General features: G+C 48.1%; 1 protein-coding gene across 5 annotated transcripts in view; it reads right to left on the minus strand.

The window, feature by feature from the left end:
* Nucleotides 1-22,297, minus strand: part of LOC144817744 (uncharacterized) — a 163,114-nt gene that overhangs the window by 49,961 nt on the left and 90,856 nt on the right. For 3 of the 5 annotated variants that reach the window (XM_078674528.1, XM_078674527.1, XM_078674525.1), the window contains one exon: nt 4,738-4,878. In XM_078674528.1, coding sequence (XP_078530654.1) covers nt 4,738-4,878 — 141 coding nt within the window. Of the gene's footprint in view, nt 1-4,737; nt 4,882-22,297 lie in introns of all 5 variants that reach the window. The other 2 variants (XM_078674526.1, XM_078674524.1) reach the window with 1 other exon arrangement.

Raw genomic sequence — 22,297 nt, forward strand, 5'->3', positions numbered from 1 at the left:
GGCTGTCATGTTGTCCGTCCGGATCAACACAGCCTTGTTGCACAGGTATTTCTGGAATTCTTTTAGTGTCAGAAATATTGCTAGCAACTCTAGTTGGTTGATATGCAGTTGCCTTTGTTTGATTGTCCAGAGCCCTTGGACTGTGTATTGCAGTAAATGGGCTCCCCAACCTGTCAGTGATGCGTCCGCTGTCAGTACTACTTGTGGAACCGGCTCTTGGAACAGTCGCCCCTTGGAAAGGTTTTGTGGGTTCCACCACTGCAGAGAGTTGTAAGCGCGACTGTCTACCAACACTAGGTCCTTTAGTTTTCCCTGAGCTTGGTTCCAATGCCGTGCTAGGCATTCCTGTAGTGGACGCATTTGAAGTCAGGCATGAGTGACAATGAATATACAGGAGGCCATCATGCCTATGAGCTGCATGAATACTCGAGCTGGCAAAGAGTGTTGTGGCTGAAATTTTTGGATGAGAGTCTGAATGTTGGCTATCCTGGCTTGATTTGGATATGCTTTTGCTACGGAGATATTTATTGTAGCCCCCAGATATTGCTGTATGTGGGAGGGCTGTAGATGTGATTTTGGGTAGTTCATGGAAAAACCCAGGCTGTGTAGCAGCTGGAGTGTCTGAGACATATGGCTTGCACACTGCGTGTACGAGTTTGCCTTCATGAGCCAATCGTCCCGGTATGGAAACACGTGGATGTGCTGCCTTCTGAGGTGTGCAGCTACTACCGCAAAACATTTTGTGAACACTATTTGGGCTGTGGTTACCGCGAAGGGGAGAACCTTGAACTGATAATGTAGACCTATTGTGAATCTGAGGTATTTCCTGTGAGCTGGATGTATAGGTATGTGAAAGTATGCGACCTTGAGGTCTAATGTTGCTAGGAAGTCGCCTTGCTGGAGTAACGGGAGTACTTGTTGTAGAGTGATCATATGGAAGTGCTCCAAGAGTATGTATTGGTTTAGAGGTCTGAGGTCCAATATTGGTCTGAGGGATACGTCCTTTTTGGGAATAAGGAAGTATAGTGAGTATACTCCTGTACCTTGGTGTTGAAAAGGGACTGGTTCTATGGCTCCCTTTTCTAGCATGGATTTGACCTCTTGTTGTAGCAGGGTGATGTGTTCTTTGGAAATAGGACGGTGTTTGGGAGGTATGTTGGGTGGGGTAGAAGTGAGTTCCAGGCAATAACCATACTGGATAATTTGTCTCACCCACCTGTCTGTGGTAATTGCATTCCAGAAAGGTAGGAACTGTTTGACTCTGCCGCCGACTGGTGTTAAATGGTCTGCAGGGAGTGTGATGAAGTAACTGTTTGGCGGCAGTGGAGGCTCTGGTGTTCTTGCCGCCACGTCCTCTGCCTTTGTTATTATTGCCCCTGTAACCTCCCTTGTTGGAGCCTTTATTAAAGGAACTTTGGGTGTTGCTTTTGTATGTAGAGGAAGTCTGAAGTGTTGCCTCGTGCGGTGCCTCTGTAGGAGGACCGACGAAAGGAACCTCTATGTTGTTGAAACTGCAGTGCGCCCATAGATTTTGCAGTTTCAGTATCTTTCTTCATTTTGTCTAAAATGGTATCTGCTGCAGGGCCAAATAGGAAGTCTTGATTAACTGGTTGGTGGAGGATGGTGGATTGCACCTCGTTCTTAAAACCAGAGATGCGTAGCCACGCTTGTCTGCGTAGTAACACGCTAGTGTTAACGGACCTGGCTGCTGTGTCGGCTGCGTCAAGTGCACATTTAATGGAAGCATTGGTTATAAATTTGCCTTCCTGTATGAGGTCGCTAGCCTGAGCTTTGAAAGGTTCTGGTAGGTGTTGCAGTAAACCTTCAAGCTGGTAGTAGTGCGCTCTATCATAGCGAGCTAGTAGAGCCTGTGTGTTTACGATCCTCCATGAATTACCAGCCTGTGAGGCCACTTTTGCCTGAGGCTTCCAATATTTTAGACTCCTTGTCAGGAGGTGGAGCGTCTCCTGTTTGCGAGTTGGCTCTTTTGCGAGCGTTTGCTACTACCAGCGAGTCTAAAGGCAACTGTGATTTAATGTAAGTAGGGTCTGCCTTATATTTTTTCTCAGCACCCGTGCCCTGGCTGGATCTTTGAATATGTCTGGCGCATGTTTTAGCACCCCTTTTAGCATAGGAAGTGTCCTGACATTTTTCTCGGAGGTTGGAAAAGTGTCAAAAAGAAATCTTCTATTGGGTCAGTGTGCATGTCGACCTTGTGGTATTTTGCTGCCCTATCTAGCAGTTGGTTAAAAACAATGGTGTCGTCGGTAGGCAACGGCTTTGTAGGGTATGGGGAGATGTCAGGGATGGGTTGTGTGTCATATGGATCATTCTGATCATCCCATGTGTCTTTCCATGTCATCCTGAGCCTGTGGATGCTCTGGGTCATTAAAATCATCCTGAGGATCTTCCCCCATGTTATCCTCATCATTGTAGTCTGAGTGTGTAGGAGAGTAGGGCACAAAAGGCATATTATGATAGAAAGGAGGTGGAGTAAAAGGCCTAGAGGGAGATGTCCCGAAGTCCTTTTTCTTTGGTGGTACAGGGCAAGTAGTGTCCGTGTCCAATGGTCTCTTTTTCCGGTAATAAATGGTAACTTTTCCGGTTTCAGGGTTTATATACAGTTTGGATTGTTCCTCCGATTCTGGATCATGATCGAAGAGTTCCTCCTCCACTGTCCGTGGCTTTGGCGCCAATGTTTTTGGCTTACTGACTTGCTTGTGACCTTTTGGCTTGAGGGCCTTTGGTTCTGGAGTCTTTTTCGTCTCGACTGTTGTTTTGGGGTCGGTAACCTTTTTTTGGTTCGACGTCTTTTATTGGTTTGGCAGTCTTTTTCGGTTCGGCAACTTTGTTTGGGTCGACAACCTGTTTCGGATCGATCCTCTCTTTGTGCTCGACGCCTTTTTTAGGGTCAGCGTTCTTGATCGAGTCGATGACCTTTTTCGGTTCGACCGGCTTTGGCTTATTTGCACTCTTTTTAGGATCGGGTGCTGTTTTCGGATCGACGACCCATTTAGGTTCGAGGCTTTTCTTTGGCTCGATAGCTTTTAACTCGATAACCTTTTTGGGTTGGGCGACCTTCTTTGGTTCGACCACCTTCTTCGGCTCGACGCCCTTTGGCTGGTCGATCTTCCTTTGTTCGACAACCTTTTGCTGGACGGCCTTATTCGGTTCGACGACCTTTTTTGGTTCATCGACCTTCGGTTCGACAATCCTCTTGGGTTCGACAACCTTCTTGGGGGGAATGTTACTTGGTCCTTGGCTCTCGGAAGGCTTTGTTTTGGTCTTCGGAGCCGAGCCGGAAGGCAGGGCTTCTAAAGGGGTTTTTGGATCTCGGCTAAGGCCTTTAGGCGATGCTTCGACCGGAGCCTTCGGTTTCGTGATATGCGGTGTTGAGGGCTGTGTACTCACTGTTTGCCCTGGCGGGATCTGGTCATCGGAGTCCGACTGGTCCTCAACGGTGACGATTTCTAGATCAGAGTCCGCCGCTTCTGGGAGGCCGTGTTCATCATCGAAGATGTTTCTGGTTCCGGTCCCGGTCGCTGCATCTCTTGACTAGCGGCCCGTCGAATCCGGATGGTCTTCTTCGAACGGAGTTGGGCACACGCTGGACAATTTTCTTCGTTGTGCTCTGGTGATAAGCACTTGTTGCATACTGTTTGCTTGTCAGTATGCGGGAATTTGGAGTGGCATTTTGGGCACCTTTTTAACTGGCTCTTTTCCATCGACAGCAGGCCCACGTGGCGTCTAAAGGCCCAACGGCCCGCGTCGACGACCAGATCAAGATGGAAAGGTTGGTCGAGTCAAGAAGTACCGAACGAGAACAATATCGTCGAAGTCGAAGGCCTGTTGGCCTTTAAAGTAGTTTTGTTTCAGTTTCCGAAGTTGGAGTAAAGTAATAACATCCAAACCCAATGGCGGAAAAAAAAAATCTGAGGATGGAGAAGATGCCCATGCGCACTGTAGTCCAGGGGAGGAGTCTGATCTCGTGATACTTCGAAGACTCTTCCAGGACAACAAAGTGCAATCATCCGGACCCAACATTAGGCGGCGATCTATGCACAAGATATGAATTCAGAAGCCCACATGCCTCGAACATACTATTTTAAGCTTCCAGTCCTTTCTTTATACTGTGTGTTCAGTGCAAAGTAAACCTGCAACACTATCAACACACTGGATTACGCCTAAGGAGCTTATAATAAATATATGGTCATAGATCTTTTATCCTCAATGGAAGCAATAACTATACACTTCCTTATATTCATCTTATTGATGCTGTTAAAAATAATAATATAAAATCATTATGCTTGGATCACAGTATACAACTATTTGTAAACGGTTTCTGGTTTAACTCACAGCAGAACTTTCTTTCTGAGCTGGTTAGGCACTTAAATTATAATTTACCTCAATATTTTTATCGAAAATTTGTTTCTTTCTATATTTTCTAGAAACAATGATGACTAACTCTTATAATTGGATGATGACCTTTTTTTTAGCAGTAATTTGGTGTTTCATTAGGTCTAGAAGATTACCCATATAGATTGTATCAGCACATGATATTGGAAGGAACGTTAGCATTAACCTTCGCTCAAATTTATTTATTTTTTAAATCTTTTGTTCAGACATACCTCGAAAAGCACCAGAATGAAAGTGAGTGGCAATGGACGTAGGGTAGCGCTATACAGGGTATCATGATGCTATATCAGAGAGCCTTCAATGACTCACATTTCATCTTACCTAAGATGCAGGGGACTCCTAGAGCGGTCTCTAAAATCGACAGGACTCCTTGACCGGATATAGATTGGCGAAAGGGATCTCAAACTGGATCTTCTGTATCTTCCAGGACTGTAATCACGAGAGTCATTAGGTCTTTCTAACCTGCTGAAAAAACAATATGATGTTAATTTAGAATTTCAAGATTTCAAATTAGAAATTTACATAATTTTATATAAGCTTCTGTCAACCATGGAACCTTCATCACTGAAAAAGTTACTTACTGCACACCAGAATGAACAGATCTTCATGTTGATCATGGTTATCAGAGTCCTGATCTCAAAATATTTTCAGTGGAGCCAAATGTAGCAGTACTTTGGCACCCACTAGGAACTCATTAATAGTACCAAACATTAGGCGTCAGTATCTCTAAAAGGGGTGACCAAGAACAGAGGTTTCAAGACGCAGTGGCACCCACAGGACTAGGGGTCAGTCACTAAAGAACAAGTTACTTACCTTCGGTAACGATATATCTGTAAGAAACAGTAGTTAGTATTAGATTCCTTACCTTAGAATATCCCCAGGCGTCAGTCTGGATCCGGAAACTTTTGCGTAGCAGTACCCCTGCGCGTCGGTAGGCGTCGTCTGCAGGCGTCCCCTGCGGCTCCGCGTCGTCGGCGTCGTGCGCCGTGATGACGTCGCTGGAGTATATAGACGCCGCCTCCGCGCGCTGACGTCAGTTCTTTGCACACAGCTTTTCCGCGCCAGAACACGCAGAGCCATGTGAGAACCAACACTGGTGCCATGTGAAACTAGGGCCCTGAAAGGGATGTCCTTAACCCTAGGTATCAGTTTGCAGAACGGGGAGGATGGGTGGGGCGGTAAGGAATCTAATACTAACTACTGTTTCTTACAGATATATCGTTACCGAAGGTAAGTAACTTGTTCATCTGAAAGAAACAGGTTAGTATTAGATTCCTTACCTTAGAATAGATACCCCAGCAATACCAACCCCGGTGGTGGGTCTGCGAACCAATACAATCCTACACCAGAAAATCCTGGAGGACCGAACGGCCAAAGAAGCCGTCCCTCCGGACTTGACTGTCCAGGCAGTAATGCCTCGCAAAGGTGTGCAGCGAGGCCCACGTAGCCGCCTGGCAAATGTCCTGCAAAGGGACTCCCCGGCCCAGGGCAGTAGTAGCTGCCGTGGCCCGAGTGGAATGGGCCCTCAGCCCAACAGGGGGCTCCTTCCGAGCCAAAGAGTAGCATGCTTTGATGCACAGGACGACCCATCGAGAAATGGTTCGTTTCTGTACCGCCCTTCCCTTCTTCTCACCCACGTAGCCAACAAACAGTTGGTCATCCACCCGGAACTGGCGTGTGCGATCCACATAAAATGAAAGCGCACGTTTTGGGTCCAGACGATGGAGCCGCTCTTCATCTTTTGAAGGATGCGGAGGCGGGAAGAAGGAGGGTAAGGTGATGGACTGCCCGATGTGAAAAGCAGAAACTACTTTGGGCAGGAAAGAAGGTCTAGTTCTAAGAACCACCTTGTCAGGATGAACGGACAAGAAAGGAGGTTTCACAGAAAGAGCCTGGAGCTCACTCACTCTCCTGGCAGAGGTGATGGCAACCAGGAAGGCCGTCTTTAAAGTGAGAAGACGGAGAGGACAGGAATGAAGCGGCTCAAAGGGAGCGCACATCAAAAAGGTCAGAACCAGGTTCAAGTCCCACTGAGGCATCACGAACGGAACAGGAGGATACATGTGCGTGATGCCTTTCAAGAATCTCAGTACAATAGGGGACTTGAACAAAGATGGCTGATCAGGTAGCCTTAAGAAGGCGGAAAGGGCAGAAAGGTAGCCCTTGATAGTGCCCAGAGCAGAGCCCTGCTGGGCAAGAGAAAGAAGGAAGAGGAGAACATCAGAAAGGGGAGCAGAGAGAGGATCCACAGCCTTTGCTGTGCACCATGCCACAAATCTGTTCCACCGGCAGGCGTATACCGACTTTGTGGAGGGACGCCTGGCTGCCAGAATCACATCAGACTTCAGGAGGCAAGTCAAATGGCCTCAACTGTCGCCGCTCAATCTCCAAGCATGGAGGTGGAGACTGGACAGGTTCGGGTGGAGGACCGTCCCCTGCTGCTGCGACAGAATGTCCTCCTGAAGGGGCAGGCGGATCGAGGGACCGACTGACATGCTGAGTAGCTCGGGATACCAGTACCTTCGAGCCCAGTCCGGAGCCACAAGGATAACTTGGGCCCGGTCGCGCCTGATCTTCAGCACTCTGGGCAGAAGTGGTATAGGCGGAAAGGCGTACAATAGACCGCAACTCCACTCGCGCCGAAAGGCGTCGCCTAGCGAGTGCCGTCTTGGAAACTCCAACGCGCAGAACTGATGACATTGCGCGTTCTCTTCTGTGGCGAATAGATCTAACCAAGGCTCTCCCCATTGCAGAAAGAGGCCTTTCGCCACGTCCGAGTTCAGACGCCATTCGTGATCCACCGAGCACCGACGGCTGAGTTCGTCCGCCCTGGCGTTCAGAGAACCTGCCAGGTGTTGAACCGTCAGAGTCACGCCCTGACGTTCCAGCCATTGCCAGAGGCGCAGAGCCTCCTGGCAAAGGGTCCACGACCCCACTCCGCCCTGCTTGTTGCAGTACCAAATGGCGGTGGTGTTGTCCGTGAACACCTGCACCACACTCCCGTTGACAAAGGGGAGGAATGCCTTCAGTGCTAGGCGAATCGCCCGCAGCTCCAATAGGTTGATATGGAGCCGGGACTCCGCCGGAGACCAGATGCCTCTGATCTCCGCCTCTCCCAAGTGGCCTCCCCAGCCCTGGAGGGACGCGTCCGTCACAACTACTGTCATATAGCTCCTGTATATCCTTATATCGTGTTAAGTTAGCATAGGTACATTTGAGGTTTAAACGCCATTTTTCTTTCTTGCAACTTCTGCACACGACACTTAATTGTTGACTTAGCTTTCAACCTAGTAGTTTGCCGTGGTGTATGTGAGAATAATATGTTATTGCTCTGATATCAGCTTTGCTTAATAAACTATGTCTGCACGAAGAGTGCTGAAGTTTCAGGAACAACACGATATGGAATTGTTATGAGGTCTGATCTCCACGCCTTCATAGTCATAACATAAGTGCAGCCTTTGCCAACTCTGGCTTCAGGCGGGATTGATATTGCTTTGCACGAAACACATATAACACACTTGATGCGGTGCACATGCAGAGAGAGCTGGTGTATGCTGATGTGATTCCTTCATGCTAGGACACTAAGGTATGGGCCCGCCCTAAAACAACCCAAAGAGACCTTCTTAGCTAATAATATAATATATGTGTTAGGGAGGGTGAGATATAAGTGTTGTTAACTCTTATTCATTACAGCATGTTAACATGCTGTCACCATTCGCTTTTTATGTCTTAGTAACTATGCTGATAATTTTGCTACTGATAATAAGTATACTTGTATTATCTAAGATACTGCGCCTGAGAAGACGGCATTAGTAAATAAACATTTCAAATGCACATGTGTCTTCTTTACTCCATGTTCTGGTTTGTAATGATAATATAACGAAAGAGTGTTCATGAGTTCCACGTACCCTGAGGTACTATAAGTTCATGTTCTGGTTTGTCTAAACATTGGGAGTTTGATACGTCCAATGAGACACTGTAGCTAGCTCGGTAAGGGGTGAGGTGGTTGCTAAGGTGAGTTTTGGGACACCCTAATTCGCCGAGGTTCCACTCCTCTGTGCACAGTTCTGTGTGAGAACAGAAACCCTGCGACACTACGTGCTCCGGGTGGGGAAGGGAGAGGGATCTGCCCCTGACCCAATCGCGGTCCGTAAGCCACCACTGCAACTGTCTCGCAGTGCCCTCCGAGATCAGGACGTGGTCGGATAGGTTGCCCTGATGCTGGGCCCACTGAAACTTCAGGTCCCACTGCAGAGCCCGCATCCGCCACCTGGCGTGATGCACCAGAAGGATGCAGGAGGCCATCAGTCCCAGAAGCCGCAGCGTCAACCTGACCAAGACCCGGGATAACGGCTGAAAGATGGGAATCAGAGCCTGAATATCCCAGACCCGCCGTTCCGGAGGATAAACCCGAAACTGCGCCGAGTCGAGAACCGCTCCGATGAAAAGGAGCTGTTGAGAGGGGCACAGGTGTGATTTCGGCACGTTGATGGAAAACCCCAGCTCGTGCAGGAGGTCTGCCGTCATCTGGAGGTGGTGGACGACTGTCTGGGGCGAGCCCGCCTTCAACAACCAGTCGTCGAGGTAGGGGAAGACTGAAACCCCTAACCGGCGCAGATGAGCTGCGACCACCGCCATCACTTTCGTGAACACCCGTGGGGCGCTGGTAAGGCCGAATGGGAGCACGGTAAACTGAAAGTGCTCGTGGCCCACCGTGAACCGCAGGTAACGCCGGTGGGCCGGCAGGACAGGGATGTGAAAATACGCATCCTGCAAGTCCAACGCTACCATCCAGTCTAGTGGGTCTAGGGCAGCCAAGACCTGAGCCAAAGTCAACGTCTTGAACTTCTCCTTCCGGAGGAAGCCGTTGACGTTCCGTAGATCCAAGATAGGACGCAGGCCCCCCTTGTCCTTCTTGGGTACCAGAAAGTAGTGGGAGTAGCAACCACACCCTACTTCTGGCCCAGGAACGCGCTCGATGGCCCCCTTGGCCAAGAGGGCCGTAACTTCCTCCTGCAGAAGTGTCAAGTGGTCCCCCGACACACGGTGGTTCTGCAGTGGCATGGCTGGAGGAGTGGTCTCGAAGGGGAGGGAGTAGCCCCTTCGGACGAGCTGCAGCACCCACCTGTCCGATGTGATAGTGCGCCAGCGGGAGTGGTGATGGCGAACCCTGCCACCCACTGGCGTCACATGGGCCTGAAAGCTCGGACTAGGAGGATTTGGAGGCTGCTGCGGGGGGGAGGTGTGGCCTGACCTCGCCGCTGTCCCCGACCGCCACCACGGCGGAATCCACGGCCGCCACCGCGTTGAGAAGTGTTCTGCGGTGCGTGGCTGGCAGCACGTGTGGGACCGCCCCTTCCGTGGCCACGAAAGGAGCGAAACGAACCCGTTTGCTGGCGCTGGGTCGAGAGACCCAAGGACTTGGCCGTGACCCTGGAGTCCTTGAAGCGCTCAAGCGCGTTGTCCGCTTTGTCGCCAAACAGGCGACTGCCATCTAACGGCATGTCCATCAAGGCATTCTGGACATCCGGCGAAAAATTGGCGGATCTCAGCCAGGCGTGGCGACGAATCGCCACCGTCGTGGACATCGCTCTGCCCAGCGAGTCGGTCGTATCAAGACCACACCTGATCGAATACCTCGCCGCATCCCGGCCTTCAACCATAGTCTGGCCGAGCTTGTCCCGTACCTCCTGCGGGCATTGCGGCAGACACTCCGCGACCGTATCCCACAGAGAGTGGGTGTAGCGGCCCAAGAGGCATGCGGTATTGCAAGACCGCAGTCCCGCACTCAGGGACGAGAAGACCTTCTTGCCAAACTGGTCATACCTTTTTGATTCCCGGTCGGGCGGGGCCGACGGGAATGCGGATTGGGATGTGGAGGCCTGGATCACCAGACTCTCAGGGGTGGGATGGGTGGACAGAAACTTAGGGTCGTCCGAACACGGACGGTGGCGCCTGGCAACGTTCCTGTCAACAGGCGAACCTGAAGCGGGCCTGGACCACGTGCCCAACAGAACGTCCGTCAAGGCTTCATTAAACGGCAGCAGAGGCTCCTGTGGGCATGACTGCGGTTTGAATACCTCGGTGAGGATGTTAGGCTTCACCTTTGCGACGGGGAGCTCAAGGTTCAAGGCCTTGGCAGCCCTCATCAGCACCACAGAGTAGGCAGCCCCAGCCTCCGACGCCACAGTGGGAGGCGAGACAAAACCAGGGTTAGGTGATTCGTCTAGACCACTGGCATCACCCAAGTCACCTGCCCAGTCCACGTCGTACTGACAGTCTCGTGTCAGAGGGTCCTCAGACGCCTCCCAACCCTCACCATAATCTTCATCATCTCCGTACTCGGATTCGACGATGTAGACCGGCTCCTCTGGGTCAATGGGCCCCATCGGCGCCGGACTCGGCATCGGGCGACGCCGGTCCGACTCCGCGTCCGGAACTGGAGAGGGAATGGGGGTGGCGCCGCCCGGAGCCGGCGCCGCCCGGAGCCGGCGCCGGCCGGAACCGGCGTCGGAGTCACGGCGCCGCGCGGAGGCGGCACCACGGGTTGCCCCGATGGAATCGACGCCGGAGAGGCCGGGTGACCAGCCGGCGACGACCCTGAAGGGCCCAGCGGCGCCGGGGCCGGAGCTGCCGGCGGCGTCGGAGCACCCGACGGCGTCGGTGCAGGAGCGCCCGAACCCCTCGGGCCCCCGGACGGGACCACCGGGCCCGCAGGCGCCGTAGGCCCCGTTGGAGGAGACAGCGCCCTCATGGCCATGAGGAACTCCTCTATCTCCTCGCGCGACGCGCCTTGCCCAGGGACCGACGGGTATGGAGCAGGCACCCACGCGGAGCCGCGGGGGTGGGGCCCCCCCCCCCGCCGCATCGCGCGAGCGTCGGGGGTGCGATGACGACGCCCCGACTTCTTGTGTCGCTTACCTGAGGAACCGGAGGAGTGGTGACTACTTCCGGAGCGCTCGTGGCGGCTCCGCGACCGTTCCCTCGACCGCTCCCTCGACCTCCGGCCGGACCGGGACCGCTCTCGACGCGGGGCCGACATCCGGAGCTCGAGCAGCTTGCGGGACCGCTCCCGCCTAGCCTTACTCGTCAAGGCCCGGCAGTCGACGCAGGACTCGACGTCGTGGTCCGCGCCCAGGCACCGGAGGCAGAGTCGATGGTGGTCGGTGACCGACATCAGGCGGTCGCACCCGTCACAATTTTTAAACCCGGGCATCCTACCGGCACCAAAAAAGTTAGAGTTATCAAAAAACTAGGTCAAAAGACCGGAGTACTGCTCTTCGGATCTGCGCTAACTGGCGCGGAAAAAAGAAGAACTGACGTCAGCGCGCGGAGGCGGCGTCTATATACTCCAGCGACGTCATCACGGCGCACGACGCCGACGAGCCGCAGGGGACGCCTGCAGACGACGCCTACCGACGCGCAGGGGTACTGCTACGCAAAAGTTTCCGGATCCAGACTGACGCCTGGGGATATTCTAAGGTAAGGAATCTAATACTAACCTGTTTCTTTCAGATCTTAAATTTCAGACCAGTTATCAATGGGATAAGGAGTTTCAGGTTATGACTTAAACCTCAACTTTATTATGTGATAGCCTGATTCCCTTTCCTTCCCAGCAAAGGTAATCGAGAAGACCGTCAACAAACAGCTGACCACCTTTCTCGGGGCTAATGGCTCCCTCGACCCTTCCCAGTCCGGCTTCCGAGTCAACCACAGCACCGAGACCGCCCTCATTGCAGTCACCGACGACATCAGGACCATGCTCGACAACGGGGAAACCGCCGCCCTCGTCCTTTTAGACCTCTCTGCCGCCTTCGATACCGTCTGCCACCGAACTCGAAGATTCCGCCTCCACAACACAGGGATCCAAGGAAAGGCCCTGGAATGGATCACCATTTCTCTGTGGAAGAACCAAGAGAGTCCGCCTCCCTCCCTTCCGGTCTGCGTCAACCAAAATCATCTGCGGCGTGCCCCAAGGCTCCTCACTCAGCCCGACCCTCTTCAATGTCTACATGAGCCCCCTCGCCGCCATCGTACGCAAACACAACCTCAACATCACCTACTCAGACGACTCCCAGCTGATCCTCTCCCTCACCAAAAACCCAGCCACCGCCAGAATCAACCTCCAGGAAGGAATGAAAGAAGTCGTGGAATGGATGAAATACAGCTGCCTAAAGCTAAACTCAGACAAATCGGAGGTCCTCATCCTGGGAACATCACAATCTGCCTGGAACAACTCCTGGTGGTCCACCTCGCTGGGCTCCCCACCGACACCCACGGACCACGCACGCAACCTAGGATTTATCTTGGACTCCTCGCTCAACATGTCCAAACAAGTCAATGCCATCTCGTCCTCATGCTTCAACTACCTGCGCATGCGTCGAAAGATCTTCAGGTGGATCCCCACCGAAACGAGAAGGACGGTCACCCAGGCCCTCGTCACCAGCCGTTTGGACTACGGAAACGCCCTGTACGCAGGAACCACAGCAAAACTTCAGAACAGACTCCAGCGCCTACAGGACGCATCCGCACGCTTCATCCTGGACATCCCCCGACACAGCCACATAACCGCCCACCTGAGAGACCTGCACTGGCTCCCCGTCAATAAAAGAATCACGTTCAGGCTCCTCACCCACGCACACAAAGCACTCCACAACGCCTGACCCGAATACCTAAACAGACGCCTCACGTTCTACACTACAATCCAGCCTGCTCCGCCCCGCCACCCTCGCCCTCATCCCACGGACCCGCAGAACCACCACCGGAGGAAGATCGTTCTCCTACCTGGCCGCCAAGACATGGAACTCCCGCCCCGCCCACCTACGTCTGACCCAGGACCACATCACCTTCAGTAGAGTAGACACCTCAAGACCTGGCTGTTCGAGCAGTAGCAGCACCACACCTCCTTCCCCCAGTGCCTTGAGACCCCCACGGGCGAGTAGCGCGCTCTATAAATATCTTGATTGATTGATGCACATGCTAGAGAAATGCAGGGCTCGAAAATTCCACTCGACCGCTCGCATAGTCGAGCTAACTTTAACAAGGTCGACCTGTTTTTAGGTCCTACTCGCCCTTTCTGGCGTGTAGGAAAACAAACCAACTTTTGTCCTCTGTCTGTGAAAACGGAACAAATGTGACAAGATAACAAGATTTAAAGGCATTTTTATTGCTCACAAAGTTAATGAGCAATAAAGATGCCTTTAAATATTGTTATCTTGTCACATATGCTCCGTTTTCAGAGACGGAGGTCAAGTAGGTTGCAGTTAGGTTGAGGACATTTTTTAAGGTACTAGTCCTGCAGGACTAGTACCATTTTTTGGATTTTTGGGCCCTGAAATGACTCAAAGAAATCAACAATAGACAATGGAATACTAGAGCTAGATGGAGCAGATACAGGCACCATAACCACGAGGGAAGTGCGGGCTCATCAGAGTAAGCTATACCAGGTACTCTCACCCAAAGGAAGTAATTAAATGTAGCCTACATTTACCGATTGGTGCATAATAGAAATGAGATGTAGACAAGCCTGCAAAATTACAAGGTCAGAGAGTTATCTTTTTAAATCTGAAGCATTCAGTGGGTTATTGTCAATACCCTTGGAGTGGGTGTGGGGTAACCACTGGTGTGCTAGGGCCACCAGTACTGGTGGACTCTAATAAGGCAACCAAGTTTCTCCTTTAGGGGACTGCCCAGGCATAGTGAATTCAAGCAGCTATAGCATATTCTTGGTTGTGGAGGGGTATACAGATTCAGAAAAACCCGCTCTACACAGCTGTACAAGTTTAACAACAACTTCAGAAGAAAAAGAAGAGTTTATTTACAGCTAACATAAATAAGTATTTGTGGGTTGGGAGCTAGATTTCCTAAATTACAATTTTAATTTGGGTTAATGTTTGACTATATGTCAAATCATGCAATACAACATTATTTACCAATAATAAAAACAAATTAGCAATGACAATTTAAAAACATTAAGCTCCTTATTATACAGACTTTTCCATAATGTTCAAAGACGTAACCAACTTGTTACATAAGAGAACGCTTTCACATTCCATTATGATTAAAAGCAATTTACAAATTCATCTTATCTGGAAACTTCTAAAAACAGGAAGCAACTGTTCCTAATTGGCCACTGTAAAGTATGTGCAAAATACAATCTAATGCAACCATGAAAAGCAGCCGAGTTATATAATGTACATTTTAGCCAAAGAACTTTATTATTTTTGTTATTTTAATTATCAGGATTTTGTAGTTTCGACTTGATTTGCTGGGCCAAGCCTTAATCCTAACCTCTACCTCCTAATTTGCATTGACTGGATGTACTTCAAAAATAACTGCAGCCGGCCTGTCTATTTTGGATTTACTTTAAATATAACTTTACTGTGCTTTCAAAATAACTGTCGCTGGCCTATTTTGGATTATGTGAGTGTACTTTGGAAATTCCGCACGCAAGCTCGAAGGTCTTGTTCGATTGATTGATTTATTACCATTTCCTTTGCTAATACCTCAAAACTGCTACAGCTTGCAAACCAGTATGTTAAAGAGCACATGGTTGTAATTAAATGTTTAAAATTATGATGCAACCAACTTTCAAATGTTTTGTAGGAGTAATCTTTAATAAATCACATGGCTTAGTGTGTCCTCTCTTGCGTTGACAATGTGGTGCTAAAATATTTAATAGTATTTGAACGTTCTATCTGAATGCCCAGTTTAAGTCTCAATGCATCGCATGCAGTTGCTTGTGAGAGGTGAATGCAAGCTCTAGCAATCTCAAATTGCTCTTCTTGGGGGAAGTGTGGTCGAGCAGCCTTAGGCGTATCGGAGAGGAGTGTTAGAAATGTGCAAAATACACACACAGTAAATAAATTGTACACAAGATAAATAGATCCACATCAATTTATAAAAATAGCATATCTTTATATATATTTAGGCACCAGAATCACAGAATACGATATGGTAAGTACGTTTCGAGGAAGAAATTCTTCAACTTTTAAGTCGACACTTAGTGCATTTTTTAGAAGCTGCAATGCTATCCTATGAGAGGAAAAGCAAATACAGTAGCTAACAAGACCAATCTCCTAGACTTAATTGAGTATGTGGCAAGGACCAAGGCAGCACAGCAGATCACCTCCAGCGGCACTATGGTGGCTAGGTGCAGCAATACATTACAGCGCCGGGTGCCCCATGTTAGTCTATGGTATAAATACTCACAAACATTTTCTGAGCGGCCACAAAGTCTCGTCTGTGGTGAGCCAGAGAGCCACAATGATGCTATCACGGTGGGAGTAGAGCTTTGAGTGTAGTTAAATGTTGCAGTATACTGTATTAGATTATTTTTCTTTACTTCAGTTGGCTTGTAATTAAAAGCTTCCCCATTTATTTGCCATCTTTTTTAAAGTTAGTGCTCTCTGAAATAAACAGCAGCTTGGTGCTGCTATTTACCCGGGGCCATATATGAGGGTCAGGAGAACCACAGGCGACCCCTGGGCCGTACTTCGACTATTACTGGTCTATGGGGAACAGTATTTGTGAAAAGAGGCAGCAGGTTTCCACCGAGAAGCCAGTCTGCCTGAAACAATGGGGCGGGAAGGTCAGGCCTCACAATGCTTGGGGACACCTTTGGCCCTCTTCGTCACAGGTCAGAGGCGACGGGTACAGGTGTCTTTAGGAGTCTGGGTTTTTCATTGGAAGTGGTTGTGGTAGAGAGGGGCCTTTGAACAGCAGCTGAAGGCGGCACTGAGAAGTCTACAACAGAGAAAGCCATGGTGGGCTTAGATTCTGGTGACCACGTTGGCGCCGTTGCCCACTTGAGCTAGAGCTAGACTGGTCGAGTGCAATGGTGCTTTCCGGCGTCTGGTTTTTGCGGTTTTGGAGCCTCACAGTTCTTTCTTGGTAGGTGCAGGCAAGCAGCTCAGCTGTTCTACAGGAGTTCTTTGTTCTTGGGCAAAGTGCTGGCTGTTCTCCCAGACTTTGGAGAACCAGCAGCTGCAGGACAAGTCTTATTTTGGCGAAATTGTCAAAGTCAGCAGGCAGGTGGTCAGCGGGGTTGGTACCAGGTCAGTAGCCAGTTCTTCTGTTCTTGTGACACTTAACGTTATACTTTTTTCAGTTCAGCAGGATCTCAATTCCTGATGCCAGTTGCTTCCCTAAACACTAGATATAGGGGAGTGCAGGATTTGTTCCTGAACGCCTGAGACCAAAGGCCCTCACCTCTGGGGGTCAGAAACTCATTTCTGGTGGCAAGCTGGCTAAGACCAGTCAGCTAGCAGACGAGTAGTTGATAGGCTTTCGGGGGCACCTCTAAGGTGCCCTCTGGGTGCAGGTATCAATAAATCCAACACCGCAATCAGTGTGAGATTATTAATATGAGATGTTTGATACCAAACATCTCTGGTTTCAGTGAAGCGATCATGTAGCTGACGGCCCTGTTTTCACCAGTGTCCAGCACATGGACTTAAAATGGCTTCCCTGATCACTTGTACTGGCAGCAACAGAACTGACCAGCACAGAGGCATATTTGCTCATGCAGGTATGTCCTCACATGTAGTATTGTAGTATTGTGCAGCCTGCATTAGTGCTGCAAGTCCTGCTGTTTGGGTCACTTACCTGTACTTCACGCAGTGTCTGTGGGCATGGCACTCGGGATGTGAGACATGTTGTGTTTTCACTATTGCTTGCACCAAAACAGGCAACCTGCAGTGGCAGTATGTATGTGCTTAGTGAGGGGGTCCTTCAGGGTGCCGTAATACATGCTGCAGTCAGTAAACACTCTCTTTAGCTTCCTTGCCCCTCGGTACCAGGGTTACCACTTACTAGGGGCTTTCAGGGAGTGCTATAGGTATTGCCAATTGAGGTATAATTCACAGCTTTGGGAAAGAGATCTGGCACCAGGGATCAAGTTAGGATGACCCCAGTGCAGTTAAAATCACATCAAATACCAGGCATAAAGTGGGGGTGACCATGCCAAAAAGGGGCACTTTCCTACACACATTTCAGTGAAGCCATTATGTTGCTAGGTAACCTGGAATGACCAGTGCCCGGTACTGATCTTAACCTTGACATGACTTACATTCTCACTTGTTATATCTAGTAATCTGAAATAGACATCACAGGGGCATATCTGCTCTTGCAGAGATGTCCTCCCATAGGACATAATGCACCCTGCCTTAGGGCTGTAAAGCCTGCCGTAGGACGACTTACATATATCATATGCAGTGACTTGGGCATGGCACACAGGGGTGTGTGCCATGTCATGTTTTTACCATGGTTTACACCATGTCTCGCAGCCTGCATGCAATTTATGTGGGGGTCCCGTAGGGTGGCATAAAACACGCAGCACTGTGGTACCCCTGCCCTAGGTATCAGCGGTACCATTTATTAGGAACTTACAAGTGTGCTACAGTTTCTGCCAACTGTATCATAATTGTAACAGTTTACCTAGATTTGGAAAACAGCATTGACACTGGGGCCTTGTTAGCAGGCTTACAGAGCACAACCACTAAAAAACATCAGTATTGGTGAAAAAAAGTTGGGGGTGACCATGACAAAAAGGGCACTTTCCTACAATTGAAATACTTTGCACAATCCTGTCATCTAATGGTTGGGTCAGGAAGTGTCTTTGCTTTCCTTAAAAACGTTGTTAGCTTGTGAATGGTTGGCGACATAGGCAGAGCCTCTATACTATATCGATCATAATCACAAAATACCAATGTGAGTGTGCTCCATCGCTGTTTCTTTCCCCCGCCGCTGGATACAGTGTTGCATTTATTTTCCCCCTCCTCACACAAACCTCCTTCAATGGGGAGGCAGGGGGGTCGCATATGAATCTAGAAGAGTTTCAAGTTGCAAAACCATAATTAGAGTTAAGTAACTGTATTCTTTTGCAGCCAGACTTCTCTTCTAGATTCACTTGCTCTGTACAAATTATGTTGGGGTATTAACTCTCTCTAGTTGTGTTGGGAAGGAGAGGGAGCAGAAGTTAAATTTCTACCACTTATCGGGAGTTTAAATCCATACAGTAATGTTCTGTGAAACTATGCTGAGATGCCCATGTGGATCCCTTGCATATTTCCAGAATGGAAACTATTGTCACAAAGGCCATCATAGCCCCTTTCTTCCTTTTGGTGTGTGTGATTGGCTCTGTGAGCACGTTTTTTTGGCTAGAGAATAACACCTGGAGAGTCTTTCCAATTCATCTAAAAATAGCGTTCTGGAATTATAGGCACCCAGAACTTGAATTAAATATCCCAGAAAAATCGGTTGTGTTTTCCTGATATGTACCTCTTGAATGTAATACATGACTGCCCTCCCTATCATCTAGGGTGAGTAAAACCCTTTCTGCTGCGTTTGCAAATGTTTGGTGATCATCTGGCATATGTGAAAAGGTAAAACAAAGTTTGATAGGAATAATCGATGTGTTTTCCTTTTTACCTTATGCTTATGTATTGATATGTTTAGTTCCTGTACCATTTGTGCTTGAATCTCACAGACTCACCTCAGTGATGTGAATGCAGCAAGAAACGCAGCTTTGAATGTAAGATGCCAGAGTGTGGCCTTCCGCATTGGTTCAAAAGGTACTTTCATCAATCCTGCCATTCATTAATAAGTTCATATTCCACTGCAGAGGAGGCACCTCCCTCACAGGGAAAAGCCTTTTTGCTCTTTCCATAAACGTTTTCATAAGTGGGAGTGAAACAATGTTTGTGTAGTCCTTTCAAATTGGCTGCAAGGGCTGAGAAATGCACCCATAGCGAGGTGTACGAGAGTATCTTCCAGTTCCTTGAGTTGTAAGATTGACCATGTGTTTTTAAGATTGTATATTGTTCTTGAAAATCCTTTTTTGTAATAAATTTTATATTGCCACAGGCGCTATAACTCCACTCTAGTGAGCTCATTTGGACCAAGAGGCTTCTTGTTTAAGGGGATTTATGGTGTGGGGAGTCTCCCTAGTGGTTTGGTATACGAGAGCTTGAACGAATATAAGTGTGTGAATGGAAGTAATTGATTCATGATTTATGAGATCCTAGGGGTCTACTTTACTTTTACCGATATATAGTGCTCGGTCCCCTAGGACAGTTGAGCCCCCTCGCTCCTTTTTGTAGGAATCAATGATACACAATGCAGAGATGAGGGGTTGTCACAGAAGAATAAGAGATCAGCCAAGCAGCATCAATAAATACTGTATCTTCAAGGTGACGTCCGGTCCCGTAGCAGCAAGGTCATTGCAGCTGAGCTGTGAGATAATGGGCTCAAACTTCTGCAGGCCCCACGCTACCCTATGGTAGCCGATGAGCCACGTAAGCTCACCCAGCAGGACAATAAGCACACAAAAGTATCTGCCCGGTAGATAAAGTTTGAGGTTAGCAAAATAATAGAATTGTCTTGGAACTTGTCACAGAGAGCAATAATGTTCCCCAAAAGGACACAGGGACACACTGTCACCACCCTATGTCTATGACTGTCCAACAGGTTCCGATTGCTTACACCCTAATCCACAAATATTTAAATATTGAACTCTGCCACTGCAGCATACCCCAAAAGCCAGACTAGCTTCCAGGCCATTGACAAGAAGGGGGAACAAGCAGAATTATTACCAGCTGGTCTTTAAACCCGCAACTCTTGCAAAAGCATTAGGAACTGCCGCTATGTTAGCATGCTTCGCCACAGTATCTTTAAGGTACAACAGCATATTATTGGCATAGAGGGATATGGAATGTTTCCTATCCCCAAAGGGAATACCCCATCCGGGGGCCATCAGACAGCGAAGACTCCACAATGCAGGCAATAAGGAGAGGAGGAATGCACAACCCTGTCTGGTACCCCACAGTTTTATCATCAGAGCAGAAATAAGCTTTCTAGTGCACAACCGTGCAGTTGGTGCCATATAAAGTAGCCTAATCATGAGCAACACTTGCCTGCACATCCCATACTTCTCTACCACTGCAACAAGGTAAGCACGTTCTATGGAGTCAAATGCTTTTTCAAGGTACAGTACCATGCAGCCTGTTCGCGGTCAAAATCGGGGTGCAAACACCTTAACCTGAAAAAACCTATGATTGAGGAATGTACTTCTGCTTGCCACAAACCCGTTCGGATCAATGTAAATAGAGGGTAAGAGGGGTAACAAGTGAGCAGCTAGTATTCTACTGAAATTCTTGTAATCAGTATTAAGAACTGCTAGTGGCCTATCAGAAGCCAAACCACTGGCATCTTTGAAGGGTCGTGAAGTAACCATCATAAATAAAATTCAAACGCGAGTATATAAATCAGTTTTTAATATATCTAAATCGCCTTCTCCGGCTCAAGTCCGTCTTGAGTTTGGATTGATAAATTAAATATTTCAAAGCAAAGCAACCTTTGTTAAGTTATTTTGGAGACTGCGCACATCTAAATAAGAAACGATTGATAACTTGTGCTGGCAGGAAATAGAACAATAATTGATCAATAAAAATAGGATCCTGTAGAGCTTACTTAATGAAGGCAATAGAGGAACTAGGCATGCACGAAGCCTGGATGGCGAGTATAGGAAAAGCAACCTTTTATCAGGCAATTAAAGCCACAGCCAAAACTTTGTCTCATACAAGTGCCAAGAATATTCTCATACAAAGACACCATGCCTGGACAGTGATCCATTCTTACAAAAAGAGGCAGCCACAGGAATACCTTTCAGCAACAATTCATGCAATTCCGCTTTGGTATATGGGAAATTAAAGATCTTGCTCCTAATTGGAAATATCAGTTTCAAAATGGAGAATGTCGGCTGTGTAAATATAAGAGTCTTGAGCGCATATTCTCTGTGTGTCCAAAGATTGCAATAGAAAGGAAAAACTGTTTAAAACAATCTTTACAATACTAAAAATCCAAACATGCAGGCAAGCAGTAACAACTTGGCTGGGAGGCATCTCAATCCCACTTGTCTTCAGAGGGGTACATTTTTTTAAAGAAATAGCCCAAATAAAGGATTAATTACATAAAAAGTATACATGTAAAGTTCAGTTGAATTACAAATCGACCAGGAGTTTAGCAATTCAAATTCTGGATCAAGGACAATATTGAAATTAACCACAAACAATGATCTTGACGGGAAATAATAATCTAAGCTTATACAAACACTCAGAGAAAAAAGGAGTTGTTTTGTATATTACTCCGACTGTAAAGAAATTTTGTTTGCCAATGTTCAGTCGTATGAGAGGTATGTGAAGCATATTATGAATTTTAATGAGATGACACTATGAATTTTGTCATACATTTAAACTTTTTTTTAAATTGTAAAATAAGTGAAACAAAAGGTTTTATGAATGTTTCTCATATGTTTTTATATTTAACATACAGTGTAATGGTTTTAAAACGACTAAAAGCTAGAATAAACTTGAACTTGAAACAATGGCATCTTTACTAGGTTTAAAAATGAAAACTAGGAAAGGTTTCCCAAGGAATGAAGGATCCTGCCTTTACCAATAGCTGTCTGATCAAGGCGTGGGACCAGTAATTTAAAGTATTGCTTATAGAATTCTACTGGCAGCCCACCTATGCCAGGGAGTTTACCAGTGGCCAGAGCATATGCTTCCCCCCATCTCAGATAGTTATGGGGCATTTGGCTCTTTATATTATATACCACTAAGTGGTTATATCGTGCAAAGAGTTCACAGATTCCTCCAGAAGTGTATAGGGCTCAATGTGAACCCAAAGTGCTCAATTTGTGGTAGAGTGGTTGAGCAGCCTTAGGCCTACACAGAGGAGTGTAAGACATTTGTTATACACTTAGTGACACGACTCAAGAAGGAGATCCAGACCGATTTTATAAAAATAAGCTTCTTTCAAGATTTATTTCAAGACCAAGATTTACGTTAAAAGGGGAGTATGCTTTTCAATAGAAGTACTT

The sequence above is a fragment of the Lissotriton helveticus genome, chromosome 2_1, assembly GCF_964261635.1.
Source record: "Lissotriton helveticus chromosome 2_1, aLisHel1.1, whole genome shotgun sequence".
NCBI classification, from domain to species: Eukaryota; Metazoa; Chordata; class Amphibia; order Caudata; family Salamandridae; genus Lissotriton; species Lissotriton helveticus.